The sequence below is a fragment of the Lagenorhynchus albirostris genome, chromosome 12 (assembly GCF_949774975.1).
Source record: "Lagenorhynchus albirostris chromosome 12, mLagAlb1.1, whole genome shotgun sequence".
In the NCBI taxonomy this organism is placed as follows: domain Eukaryota; kingdom Metazoa; phylum Chordata; class Mammalia; order Artiodactyla; family Delphinidae; genus Lagenorhynchus; species Lagenorhynchus albirostris.
In genome coordinates this window covers 12,358,973-12,372,763 of record NC_083106.1, presented here as the reverse complement: position 1 = coordinate 12,372,763, position 13,791 = coordinate 12,358,973, and the positions used below count along the sequence as shown (strand labels likewise).

Genomic DNA, 13,791 nt, shown 5'->3' with positions numbered 1-13,791 from the left:
AACGCGCAGCACGTGGGATCTTTGTTCCCCGACCAGAGATTGAACCTGCACCCCCTACATTGGAAGCATGGAGTCTTAACCACCGGACCGCCTGGGAAGTCTCACCAGAGGCATTTTAAAAGGAAGATGTTAACTCCAAGCAATCTCCAATTTCAGGCAGTTCAGCAAAGTAGACATTTCAAGGGGTGAGGGGAAGATATTTTTGAATAGGAGATACCAGCTTTGCCCAGAGATATAGCTCAGAAAATTTTCCAAATGTAATTTTACTTTACACACGGTCCCTCAATGCCCCCATTTCTAATCCATAAAATCCTAAAATGGTTGGGAGGGTTTATTTTGTTTTTTTAACAATAGTGCCCGCAGTGGCAACAGCCAAGGTGGTCACTGGTAAACCTGAAAACATTTTGAACACTTTTTTCGTTAGCTTCATGTAGGACACAAAACAGAAATATATCAATTACATGTGACTAAGAGTAAGAAAAATATACAACTATATTTAAAACACTTAAATTAACAAGATAGTACTTTTCCATTCTAGCAAAATATCATACATTCAGTTTAAACAAGAGTTAATATCCAGACACACTTTTCCAAAATACCTGATGCTAGTTGAAAATGAGTGACCGTGAGATTTTCCAAGAGATTTCTAATTAGCAAAATGTGTACAGTTTTGAAGAACTGTCCATTCTTTTCTAGAAGATAGTCATTGAACAGGTCAAAATGCAAACTGATGTCTCTCTCATAAACCTAAGTATGGTTGTTTCATTTTTCTCAATGATACTTTGGCTGTCAGCAAATCTTATAGCTTCTTTTCCCTTAAAGACAATAATATACAACACCCTTCACAAATAACCATAAACGTCTTTGTGTGTAGTAAGCCCTATCTAAACCTTTTCACGTGCTTCTGTATTAACTGACTTACACTGAGACTGTTATGAAAAGGGCATTAACTAAGTGTAACTGGCCTACACTCAAACCTCTGCTCTGAAAGAGCATCAGATGCTTCCCACGTGTTATTTCAAAGTCAAAGCTGCTACACTTACACATGTGGCATGGAGCTTGAAAGATCAAAACAAAACTGTTTTCTCCACTGGCTTTTTCAGGTGAAGAGGTTGGACCAAAAACCAACACATCTGTGTGACACTGGCCACCAACTGTAGTCCCACCCCCCTAAAAAGAACAATGGCCCAGATACTCATAACGACGATAACATTCCTGGCCAAGGCTGTGGTTTAGGGAGTGTGTCTCCGTGTTCTGACTCTCAAGGAAGCAAAAAGAAAAAGTGGACTCTCCCCATTTCCCTCCTTTGGCCTCCATAAGCCAGCATCTAAGATTCTCTGGATCTGTTCCCATCCAATGATTTCAAAATTCCAAGTGCAGTATACAACTTAAAAAAAAAAAAAAAAAGAAGAAGAAAAAAGAAAACCCACGAAATCGCATAAGGTCGCTGCATAATACTGTGGATGAAAATCAAAACAAGTTGCTGATTGAGGACGCAAGGCACTTGGTAGCAGGAGACGGGGAGGGTCCCGGGAACGCAGGGCTCAGTGAGTCAACAGTTTCAGGCGAGTAAACCAGCTGACCAGCAGGGACGGTTCTGGAGAAGAGGACTTGGCTGCCGAGGAGCTGGCTTTCTTTTTGGTCCCTTCCTCCGAGAATGGAATCGTGGCGCTGCTGTGGAGATCTGAGCTGATGTAGCACCTGCTGCCTCGGATATAGTCTGCACCCCGGACCAGCTGCCTCTCGGTCGTGGGCCTTGAGAAACGGTATGGGGGTGATGACCTTTCTTCGATGATCGGAGAGATCCGCTCATTACTGAAATACCGGCAAAGGCCGTCCTCACCTGTTTTCAGACAAAGCCCACAAGCAGTCCGTTAAAATACCCGTCCTCTGCATGGCGCTGCCTCTGAAGGTGGCGGCACACCCTGCCCTCCTCCCAGGGATGGGCTACCAGGCCCCCCAGGCGGCCAGGCTCACACCACTGGGTGCTGAGAAAGCAGAAACGGAAGAGGTAGGTGCACACTTCAGGCTGCTTTTCCATCTGAGAGGTAACACAGGGGCAGAGCAGAATCAGAGGGCCCGCACTTCTTTTTTTTTTTTTTTTTTTTTTGCGGTACGCGGGCCTCTCACTGTTGTGGCCTCTCCCACTGCGGAGCACAGGCTCCGGACGCGCAGGCTCAGCGGCCATGGCTCACGGGCCCAGCCGCTCTGCGGCATGTGGGATCTTCCCAGACCGGGGCACGAACCCGCGTCCCCTGCATCGGCAGGCGGACTCTCAACCACTGCGCCACCAGGGAAGCCCTTTTTTTTCCCCCGCACTTCTTAATCAGTGTAGAATTTTCATGATTTCACGTGAAATCAAAAAACCAAAGAGAAAATCTTATAATTCTATCAGTCCTTCCACATCTGTCCCTGCTCAATGCCTGCAGCCCAGAGCACGTGCCCCTGGAACGGTGGTTCTTATTCCGAGCATCCCTAAGGAGCATTCAGGAGGTGGGATGCCTTTGGGTATCACTCTGAATGCAGGGCAGGCACTCTTCACCTTTAATGGATGGGGTTCAAAGATTTTAATGCTCTGCAAGGCTTGGGACATTTCTGGAGAAGGAAGAATGACCCCACCCTAAAAGCCAGTAGACCCCCTGGGATGGGGGCAGGGGGGTAAGAAACTGAATAGAAACATAAAATGCAGGGCACCCTGGCAACACGTAGCATTCTTTTGACTCAGAAATTCCACTTTTAAAAACGGATGAAGAACTACGTACAAGATGCTTATTGAAGCAATATTAACAATTGGGGGGGAAAACACAGATAACCTAAATGCTCAACCACAGCAGACTGAATGAAGAAGTGATATTGCCATAAGATGGATTACTAATGCAGCTATTACCAAAAATACACCTGTTAACGTCCCCCTTTCATAGTATTACTGAATATCTATCTATTCCATTTTGCACATTTTTCTAAGCGTATAATACGTAAATATAGGAACAACTAGAAGATACACAAAACATTCAGAGTGATTATTTCTAGGTTGGGGAAGCAGATTACAGATTAGTTTTCTCGTACCTTCTAGAGGTTTTCCAACAATTTGTTTTGTTTCTGTAATCAAAGGGGAAAAGTTACGTTAAAAAGTGCCCACTGTCAAAAAGCCACATTTTGTAGGAGTCTATTTATATGAAATGCCTTGAAAAAGTAAATCCAGAGACAGAAAGTAGATTTTCAGGGCTTCCCTGGTGGCTCAGTAGTTAAGAATCCGCCTGCCAATGCAGGGGACGTGGGTTTGAGCCCTGGTCCAGGAAGATCCCACATCCCACATGCCGCAAAGCAACTAAGCCTGTGCGCCACAACGACTGAACCCACGTGCCACAACTCCTGAAGCCCACGTGCCTAGAGCCCGCGCTCCGCAACAAGAGAAGCCACCAAAACGAGAAGCCCGCGCACTGCAACGAAGACCCAACGCAGCCAAAAATAAATACATTTATTTAAAAAAAAAAAAAAAGACGACTATGAAAGTTAAAAAAAAAAAAAAGAAAGTAGATTTTTGGTTGCCAGGAGCTGAAGGAGGAGGGAATGAGGAATGACTGCTTACAGGCGTTTTTTTGTTGAAGTGATAGAATATTCTGGAATTAGCACAACTCTATGAATATACTAGAAACCACTGAATCGTACATTTTAACAGGGTGAGCTTTATGGTATGCGAGTTGTCTCTCAAAAAAGCTGTTATTTTTTTTAATTGCCCATTATGCAGGTACCTTTCTTTCTAAAATGATAACACCAGAAAAAATGTAGAAGGTGGGATGGAGGTCAAGTATCTTTCCATTTTCCTGACCTCACACTCCCCACCCCTACACCCCATATCTCAACCTTAAACGAAATAAAAGTCTAAATCGGGGACTTCAAATGCTAAAAAGAATGGCAGAGAAGATGTGGACATTTCTCAACCTAAACAAAGAACTGCCCTGCCCCCTGCTGTCTGCTCCACAGATTTTCTTGTCAACTAAGGGTATCTTGGACCTTAGAAGGCAACTTCTCCCTTTTCCAATTTAGTGTAATCCAGGTGATTTGGGTACTTAGGTGACAAACTTTACCAAGTCGCAGGGAGAAGTCAGGGGTTGATCACTTTGGAAGTTAGGCCTCCAGAACTTTTCTCTTCTTCCTTTTACAATCTAAGGCCTACTGTTCTCTAACTTTTCACCAGCTCTTTGTTTCAGTGCCACAAAAGCAATCTTACGATGTCCTGACAATCGAATGTAATCTGGCCAAAAATAAGACTATAAACATTTTCCTCAAAAGACCAGTGCTATCACCTGTAACTTTGATTACAGGGTAAATTAAACACAAGTTTCTTTTCCAATAGTAGTTACTCTCTAACTCAAGAAGGATTGGGGGAGAAAAACACCCATGTCTGTTGGTCAAAAATCAAACAAATTCCAATAATAATAGTCATAAAATTGGACTAACACAAGAAGGACTGGGGAGAAAAACACCCATGTCTGTTGGTCAAAAATCAAACAGGTTCCAATAATAATAGTCATAAAATTGACGATGAGATTGTTTAACGAATAGTGTATTTCTATGTGTTTAGAAATTGGACCATCAGTGTCTACAGCCTTTTTAAAGCACACAATACTGTTTAGGAGATTTACAATCACTACCTAGGAATATATATTTCTGCCATTCTACACATAGATAGGACCTTAGAGGCCTTCAGCAACCCCTGATTTTGCAGATGAGAAGATGATTTTATGGTCATTAGAGCACAAAAGGGCTGAAACAAGGGTCTGGGTTTTGGACTCCAGGTTTGGTGCTTTTCAGTTTGCTTAAATTACACTTACTTTTCCTCCCATGACTTCGAGGTCTAGCAAAAGGGTCCACAATCCCCATCCAGCTCGCATCCGCAGGCATGGACAAAGGCCGGGGCTTGCCTTCAGAGGGAGGGGAAGGAAAAGGAAAAGCCGACAGAGTTTTTGGACTTTAGAGAATCCTTCCCTTTATTTAGAACTAGACCCTCCCCCACCCTGACATCACACTCACTTCAGCATAAGCAAAATAACACAGTTTAAAAATAAGAAAAGTATTTTAAGGCACTGTATTTCCACAGCAAACCATTAGGACAGAGGCATGCTGAACTTGCGTCTGCGGGTCCACGGAGCAAAGCGGCTCCAAGTTAAAATGCAGGCACTGGAAGTTGGAACTGTAACATGATCTCACCCCGCTGGGCTTGCATGCCAGGCAGTGTAATGACTCAACAAGCCTTAGCTTTAGAAAGATGAACAAAGGTCTCATACTTAGAATTTCATTGAGGTTTATGTTTTCCTTGGATTACCCTTCAAGTCTGCCGAATTCATCCAACAGTTCCAAATAAGGAAGGGGGAGGGGAAGAGAAACAAAACAAACACTCAGCAACGTACCATAGGATGGCGTTTTCTCTCTCATTTTTGTGGGCAGAACATTGGTTTCCACGGAATACCCTGGCAACTGATCGGAATCAGCGATGGTAAATCTCCGTCTCCGGCTTTCCTGGTCCAGGAAGGAATTGGGGGACTCAGAACCCTTAGGGCCAGGCTGTGGCTGTTTACATTTACTGAATCCGTAAACGGAACTCCCATTCTCTTCCCTGCAAGATAGAGGGCAATAATTACGTTGCTTACGAAGATCCTCTCACACTGAAGAATTATAGGATACATTCTGCTTCTAGCGCACGGAAGAAAACAAATCCTCCTCTCCCTGTGGAGGAAAAAGCAACACTTTTTCAATCACAGTTGCTTCTCAAATACACAGAGATCCTATTGAATAAGAGTAAATACCATGATCCTACTAAATAAGAGAAAATGAGATTTTTTTTCCATAGTTGTTTAAGGGATACACATATATCTCGAAGAGCTAGCTCTGGTTTTCCTGTACATCTGTCCTAGAGTTGAATCTCCTCCTTACTACAGACACCACAAGTGAAGGTATGATCTATTGAACCTTTTTTCTCATGCCAGGAGTAGTCTCTTTGCCAAGATCCAGCAAAGAAGACACTTGATGTGCAATGGCAGTTGTCAGGTTTGGAAATGATGTCAAAGATTCCAAAGGGGCCTTTAGAGCGGCCAATGGAAAGTGTCTATTTTCTAAACAAAGTACAGAAACCAGCAAAAATTGGACCGCTGCTTGCAACTTCGTTCTTTCTAAATGTCAGCTTATAATAAAACTTAAAATTAATTTTAGTTGAGTCCAGATTACCAGCTGGTTAAATTTTTGGCACTGAGTAAATTCCATTAGGGGCTCATTGCAAAACTACTCGATAAACCCAGAATCCACTGAGTTCAAAAACAGTCTAAGGATCAGCCTTGCCTATTGGTGTTCCCAGTGAGCCTGCTGCCTGCATACCCTTTCCCCACCACGAATCTATCTCCTTCTATACTTTTAAACCTGGCATATAACTTCCCCATTCACAAAGCTTTCACGACTCACCACTTGTTCTCTGTGACCATTTGCACATTTCATTCCTAATAAAATATGCTTCAGTGACTTCCCTGGTGGTCCAGTGGTAAAGAACCCACCTTCCGATGCAGGGGATGCGGGTTCGACCCCTGGTCAGGGAACTAAGATCTCACATGCCGCGGGGCAACTAAGCCCTCGCGCCGCAACTACTGAGCTCGCGCGCCTCGACTAGAGAGGCTGCGTGCTGCAAACTACAGAGCCCACATGCTCTGGAGCCTGTGCGCCACAACTAGTGAGAGAAAACCCACACGCCACAACTAGAGAGAAGCCCGCGTTGCAACGAAAGATCCCGCATGCTTCAACGAAGATCCCGCGTGCCACAGATCCACTAAGACCCGACACAGCCAAAACTAAATAAGTAAATAATAAATTTTTAAAAAATAAAATAAAATATCCTTCATTAATGGTGTGCGTGTGCCCACGTGTTTCCCCCAGTAGAATCAAAGCACCAGATCCCTTTCACTTTTACTACGTACATACCCTTCTTCTTACCACAGCTCCTGTGACCCCTCACTGAGACCCAGACAAGAATATTCAGGATTAGGGGAGTCGGGGCCATCCTCCCTACAGCCTACAGTTTCTGATAGAACAGTCCACACACTGGTTTGTTCTATCAGTGAAACCCTCTGCTCTCTATGTGCAAAAGCAACAACTCCTTGTAATTTTAAACACAATTTAGATCTCGTGACCACAGGACTCTGGTCTGTGAATACAGGGAAGAGCCTGGTCTACCAACCAGAAAGCCCCTGATCACTGCAGCCACTGCTCTACATGCTATAATAACTTCTGGGCAAACCAAGACTCAAGGAAGAGGAAAATGACATTAAGTTTTCTTTGTGCCCAGGAAAGAAACACAGCAGAAGCGAAGAGCACAGCTTAAAACAAAAACAAACAAATGAAAAAGTCCACCCTGAAGTGAAAAATCACTGTAAGTTCAGTCCAAACTGTGTCTTATGAAATATTACAGCATGATTAAGTATTTCTCAATTTATTCTTGAACAGTTGACTAAGATATTGGCAGTTCTCTGGGGGCAAGAACTACATCTGTTTTGCATAAGATGGTAAATCAGGCCCAACTCTCAGTAAATGTATGTTTCATAAATGAGGCAGATTCTCTCCTTTTACCAGCATATGTAAATACGTAAGATGATATAAATAAGCCTATATTTTCATACCCTAATCATCCCCTATGTAACATCTAGCATAACTGTCCTCATTTTTCCATAAACATTTAAGATAGCCATTAAGAAAGTAACGATCCTGAAGAATTTCTAATAGACACACACACATAACACACATGGCCCTGAAAATACAGCCCATCCACACCTATTTTCACATTTTTTAAGTCCTACGAAGAACACATCCCTCTCAGCAAAATAAAACTGTAACTTTAATCAATCTCACAGAAATATTTATTATCTTCTGCCCCAGAGATAAATGTACCGTGTAGTTAATGAAACTTCGATGGCCAGTGAAGAATTAAAACAATGCAGTCCCCGAGAGCACATGCTTTAATCAGCCCCCTCCCCATCATACTGGCTGGCTTCAAGGCCCATAAAACTAGATCTGTTCCTACACTTCCCCCTAAAGGATCACACTTCCCCTACCCCTGGTTTCATGGAGATATAATCGACATATAACACTGTATTCATTTCAGAGGTACAACGTAATGATTTACGTATGTACGGCAAAACAATCATCGCATGTGGTTACCAATTCTTGCTTTCCTGTGAGGAGCACTTTTAAGATCTACTCCCTCCGCAACTTTGAAAGATACACAACATTGTTAACGACAGTCACCACGCTGTACATTACACCCCCAGGACTTCGCCTGTAACTGGAAGTCTGTCCTTTTTGACCCCCTTCACCCATTCCCCAACGCCCACGCCCAGGGCGATACTTTTTGACGGTGGATTCAAGACTCATCCCCAACACACTGGAGTGTCAGCAGCGTCTCCTCTCGAGATACTTGTGGTCTTCACACCACCACTAGCACCTCCACGCAAGGAGACGTGCACACCACAGAAATGGGCACCGACATACCGGGGGGAGTAGGGAACGGTCGGTGGAGGAGGGATATAAAGATCCAGGATGGCTGGCTTCTCCTTCTTCAGGGAGGCATCCATCGTGCTGTCCGGGGACTGAGTGGTTGTGGGCGGAGGCGAGGTCTGAAAGGGAGTAAGTGTAAAAGCATGAACGTTACCTCGGAGATCGTTCTCCCCAAAACCAACACCAGCCCCTGGGTAAACAGGGGCCCAGGTCATTTGTGTGTCTGCAGCTACTGGAAACATCCAACGTGTATTCTGCTTTGAGACACTCAAAATGTACCGAGAGGTTTTTTGTTTTGTTTTTTTTAAAGTATGGTTGATTTACAATGTTGTGTTAGTTTCAGGTGTACAGCAAAGTGATACAGTTGTGTGTGTGTGTGTGTGTGTGTGTGTGTGTATATATATATATATACACACACATATTCTTTTTCAGATGCTTTTCTATTAAAGGTTATTATAAGGTATTGAATATAGTTCCCTGTGCTATACAACAGGACCTTTTTATTTTATATATAGTAGTGTGTATCTGTTAATCCCAAACTCCTAATTTATCCCTCCCTCCCTCCCCACTTTGGTAACCATAAGTTTGTTTTCTGTCTGTGAGATTGTTTCTGTTTTGTAAATAAGTTCATTTGTATCATTTTTTAGATTCCACGAATGAGTGGTACCATATGGTATTTGTCTCTGACTTACTTCACTTAGTATGATAATCTCTAGGTACTTCCATGTTGTTACAAATGGCATTATTTCATTCTTTTTTATGGCCGAGTGGTATTCCATTGTATGCCATTTACCAAGAGCTCTGAAAGCCTAGGTGCATAGTGCAAGAAAGGCAGAGGCCCAGGAGCCAGGTGTCAGGCAGGTTAAAATTCCAGCTCTGAGCAAATCACTTAAACTCCCAAGTCTTAGTTTTCTCCTCTGAAAAACAGCCATACGGACAGTGCCTCTCACGTAGGGCTGCAGTGAGGACAGAATGAGTTAGTTCACACTAATTACTAACAATGCTACCACTCACTAGGAGTATGGGCTCGGAATTCGGACTGCCTGGGTGCAATCTGGGTTATACCTCTGATTAGGTGTGTATCTTCCAGGCAAATCACTCAACTTCTCTGTGCCTCTTCTATAGAATGGGAATAAACAGGGACAAAGATAGTAGCAACACAGGGTAGCTGTGAGAATTAGGTAACGTAATACATGTAACGGGCTTAGCACAGGGCTCGTCGCACAGTAAGTACCCAACCTTATGCTGTCTAATTTAGTATTATACACATACACACAAGTTAATTTTTCAAATTTAAAATCCACACAGCTTTTTTTTTTTAAATTTTTTTTTTTTTTTTTGATGATGAGAAACAATGCTGCATTTTATTTTATTTTTTTTTTTGCGGTGCGGGCCTCTCACTGTTGTGGCCTCTCCCGTTGCAGAGCACAGGCTCCGGACGTGCAGGCTCAGTGGCCATGGCTCATGGGCCCAGCCGCTTTGCGGCATGTGGGATCTTCCCGGACCGGGGCACGAACCCGCGTCCTCTGCATCGGCAGGTGGATTCTCAACCACTGCGCCACCAGGGAAGCCCAATCCACACAGCTTTTAAAAAATATTTTAAAATCCTGTGTGAGACCTTCAATCCTATCTCTTCTACAATCTAACAGCAATGACTGGCCTTTTCTAGTTGGTAAAGGAACAGCAAGAAAATGAGTCAGGGCACGAAGATGCTGGGTGAAGGCCAGTGGGAGGCAGCAAGTGAGGACAGTGCTAGACCCCGGGGAGTAATAAAAGGACACCTACGCCCCATCTAGCCCAGGTGGTGATGGATGGAAGACCCCCCATCTCCTGGAAGTGAGAGTGGGAATGGGAGTCTAAGGGTTGAGAGGACGGGAGTAGCCAGTGCTCACAGAAAGACAGCCCCATTTGGGGGAGAGATGCCGAGGCACAGAGAAACAGTCTCCCAGAGCATACACCACAGTCTGTTAACTCTCCGAACTATATAATTGATCCACATCTCATTCTGACAATCCTGGACAATGTCTGAAAACATGGGGCCAGGACCCAGGCCCTCAACAAATAGAAACAGAAGAAAACTGGAGCATTTCCATAGAACAGGCATTTTCCGAAAACTCCAACACTGATGGCTACTTCTAAATAAATAACCCTTGTTTACCATGACTGTGGCCTAAAAACAGAGCGATGAACAGCTTTTCAGTGACAACATGAATGATGTTGACGAGAACTAAAGATGCTCCCTCCCAGCAGAGGTGGGCACCCAGGCATACAGACCCCTGAAGAATGACACACAGGGCAACAGCCAGGGCGGGGGCTAAGAACCTGTACGCAGTACTGGTCTACCAGAGTTCATGTTCTGAAAATATCCTGGACACATCACCAGATGCCTAATAGCTAAGCTGTAAAACGGGCTCTGCATTTTGACGGTTTTCCCTCCCTGGGTCAGAAGCAAAGCTAGGTGTCTCACGCCTCACCTTCACCTCTTCCCCCAAATTGCACAGTTAGTGGAACCGGGCAGGAAGGTAGACAAAACCAAAGAAAAAGGAAGCATGCCCCTTCTTAAGTGAGTTTCCACAGGTCAAGGAACTAACTCTAGCCTATACTTAGATATCATTTTTACTTCCCTTCTGAACACATCCACCTGAATTTTCCTGTCACTTCAAGCTCAGTGATGCCCAGAAGACCTGTCATCTCTGCCTCCCAGATGGCTCTTTCCTGACATTCTAATTTTTGTCACTGGTATTGCCACCCAGGTTCACTGCCACGTTTCACATCTGCTTCTTCCTTGCCTTGCCTACCTTCCTCACCCCTACCCCAAAACCTCTGCTGTCCACATGAGTAATTAGCAGTGAGATTCAGAAATACCAAATACTTAGCTGAGGTCCCACAGCTAAGATGTGGCAGAGGTGGGATTTGAACTCAAGGAGTTCAGCTCCGGGGCCCCTCCCTGTCCACTATGTTGTGCTGCTTTGTGGGTCCTCTTGATGCTTCTTCCAAATGGCCTCTTGCATTAGTCTTTCACTAGAACTGCCCCGTCCTAGCCTCGCCCGGAACAACATTACCCATCACCTACACGTGTAACAGCTCCCAACTGGTGTTTCTTGTGTGTAGGTAGTATCATGGGCTAAACTGTGTCCCCCAAACCACCAGTAGCTCAGAATGTGACTGTACTTTGGAGATAGGATTTTTAAAGACATGTTTAATTTAAAATGAGGGGGCTTCCCTGGTGGCGCAGTGGTTGAGAGTCCGCCTGCCGATGCGGGGGACACGGGTTCGTGCCCCGGTCCGGGAAGATCCCACATGCCGCGGAGCGGCTAGGCCCGTGAGCCATGGCCGCTGAGCCTGGGCGTCCGGAGCCTGTGCTCCACAATGGGAGAGGCCACAACAGTGAGAGGCCCGCTTACCGCAAAATAAATAAATAAATAAACAAATAAATAAATAAATAAAATGAGGTCATGTGGGAATTCCCTGGTGGTCCAATGGTTAAGACTCTGCACTTTCACTGCAGGGGGCGCAGGTTTGATCCCTGGGTCAGGCAACTAAGATCCCACATGCCACATAGCACGCATCCCCCCACAAAAAAATTAAATAAATAAAAATTAAAAAAATAATACGAGGTCATATGGGTGGGCCTTAATCCAGTATGACTGGTGTCCCTATAAGAAGAGGAGAGGACACAGACACACAGAGGAAAGACAACGTGAAGACAGGGAGAAGACGGTCACCTGCAAGCCAAGGAGAGAGACCTTAGAAGAAGCTAACCTTGATCTGAGACTTCTAGCCTCCAGACTTTTGAAGGAATAAACTTTTGTTTCGGTTACCCAGTCGTTGGTACTTTGTTACAGTGGCCCTAGCAAACTGATGCAAATATTAGTGTAAAAATCAACTGTCAACCTGTTGACAAAAATTACCTGTGAGATGAAGTCCACACTCCTTAGCCTGGGACTCTATACCCACCCATCCAGCTCAGTCCACTGGTCCAGCTTTCTCTCCCACCCTCTGCCCCGAAGGGTCTGGTCTACTTATTCTTACAGGAGCGCTGTGGTGTCTACCCAGAGCCCTTGGTCAGTCAGTGAACCCGGCTGCTGTGAGTGTCTGTTGCTAAAAGCTCACGGCTGCCCCCTTCTCTGGAAAACTGCCCTCAGCGGACAGCTGCTACCCCTGAGTACAGCTGCCAGTGCCCGTGCTGTGTGGTTACACCTGGGTAACAGGCCAAGACTAGACTTTACCTGAGACAGCATCTGCTGGCTTAGCCTCCTTATTCTGCCTCCCTCCCTCCCGGACAAGTTTTACCTAAAGCACAGGCACTAAATCGCTTTCACAAGAATGTCTGTCACACACTCTGCTTCTAGGAAACCTTGTCTGGGCACCGCCCTTCCCCGATGGCAGCACATCCTCGGTTGGTGGGCGTGTGTCTGAAGAACAGCGTTCCTCTCCTCCACCAAACAGCCTCCCATCTGCCTCCCAATTCCCACCTAGTTTTCCAGGCTCCAAAGGGCTCCCACCTCCTCAGGAGGAGGCTCCGTCACCTACCTGTCCATACCCACCGCCCCTTCTTCAGAACCTAACATTTACACCCCTGCACCAAGGAGCTGACAGAGTTGCTGTGTGGCAAGCACTCCATCAACCATCAGTGAAGACCTCTTCGATGTTACTTAACACACTCTGAGAATCCCAAAACTATTGAAAGATGGTGCCCCTTATACTGAGCGATGCAAACAGAAGCAGCTGGGGTATGACTGATATGTTCCGTTATTATTTAAAAAGTGAACTTAATTATGTGCCCCTTCCTGGCTCCGCCCTCCACATCCTGGTCTTTATTTTTATGTGCCTCCACACCCCTAAGGTACACACATAGGCATACTTCCAGTGCTGTATGCATCACGAAGTGTCCAAATCGATGGCTTGAGACCACTGCCATTCCTTCCATTTGAAGATGTACAATAAAATCACAGAAAGTTACATATAAATGGCAAATCTCAATCTTATGAAAGGGCACTGAAATGTGATTGCTTTTCACTCATGATTTAGGAATTAAACACTAAGAACCGATGACATAAGGAAGAGGTTGCTCAGGGTGCATGGTCCAGCCAGGTGCAGGCAGTAAGGAGTGCACTGTGTGTAGAGAATTTAAATAATAAAACTCACTAAAGACCAGTGTGCTTTTTATTATCACCCAAGACTGCCAAATCTAAACAACGGAGCGATGCAGCTCCCCGCTGGGTGGGCTGTTCTCACAGTCCACACCCCTGCCTT

General features: G+C 44.9%; 1 protein-coding gene across 5 annotated transcripts in view; it reads right to left on the bottom strand.

Annotated features, from left to right (window-relative positions):
• Window positions 1-316: 316 nt before the first annotated feature.
• CNKSR3 (CNKSR family member 3) overlaps window positions 317-13,791 on the bottom strand; it is a 101,315-nt gene continuing 87,840 nt past the window's right edge. For 4 of the 5 annotated variants that reach the window (XM_060167256.1, XM_060167260.1, XM_060167261.1 and 1 more), the window contains 5 exons: window positions 8,530-8,654; window positions 5,412-5,617; window positions 4,836-4,925; window positions 3,067-3,099; window positions 317-1,843 (listed from right to left, as the gene is read on the bottom strand). In XM_060167256.1, the coding sequence (XP_060023239.1) occupies window positions 1,545-1,843; window positions 3,067-3,099; window positions 4,836-4,925; window positions 5,412-5,617; window positions 8,530-8,654 (753 nt within the window). In that variant the 3' untranslated portion in view covers window positions 317-1,544. The remainder of the gene's footprint in view (window positions 1,844-3,066; window positions 3,100-4,835; window positions 4,926-5,411; window positions 5,618-8,529; window positions 8,655-13,791) is intronic. The other variant, XM_060167257.1, reaches the window with a different exon arrangement.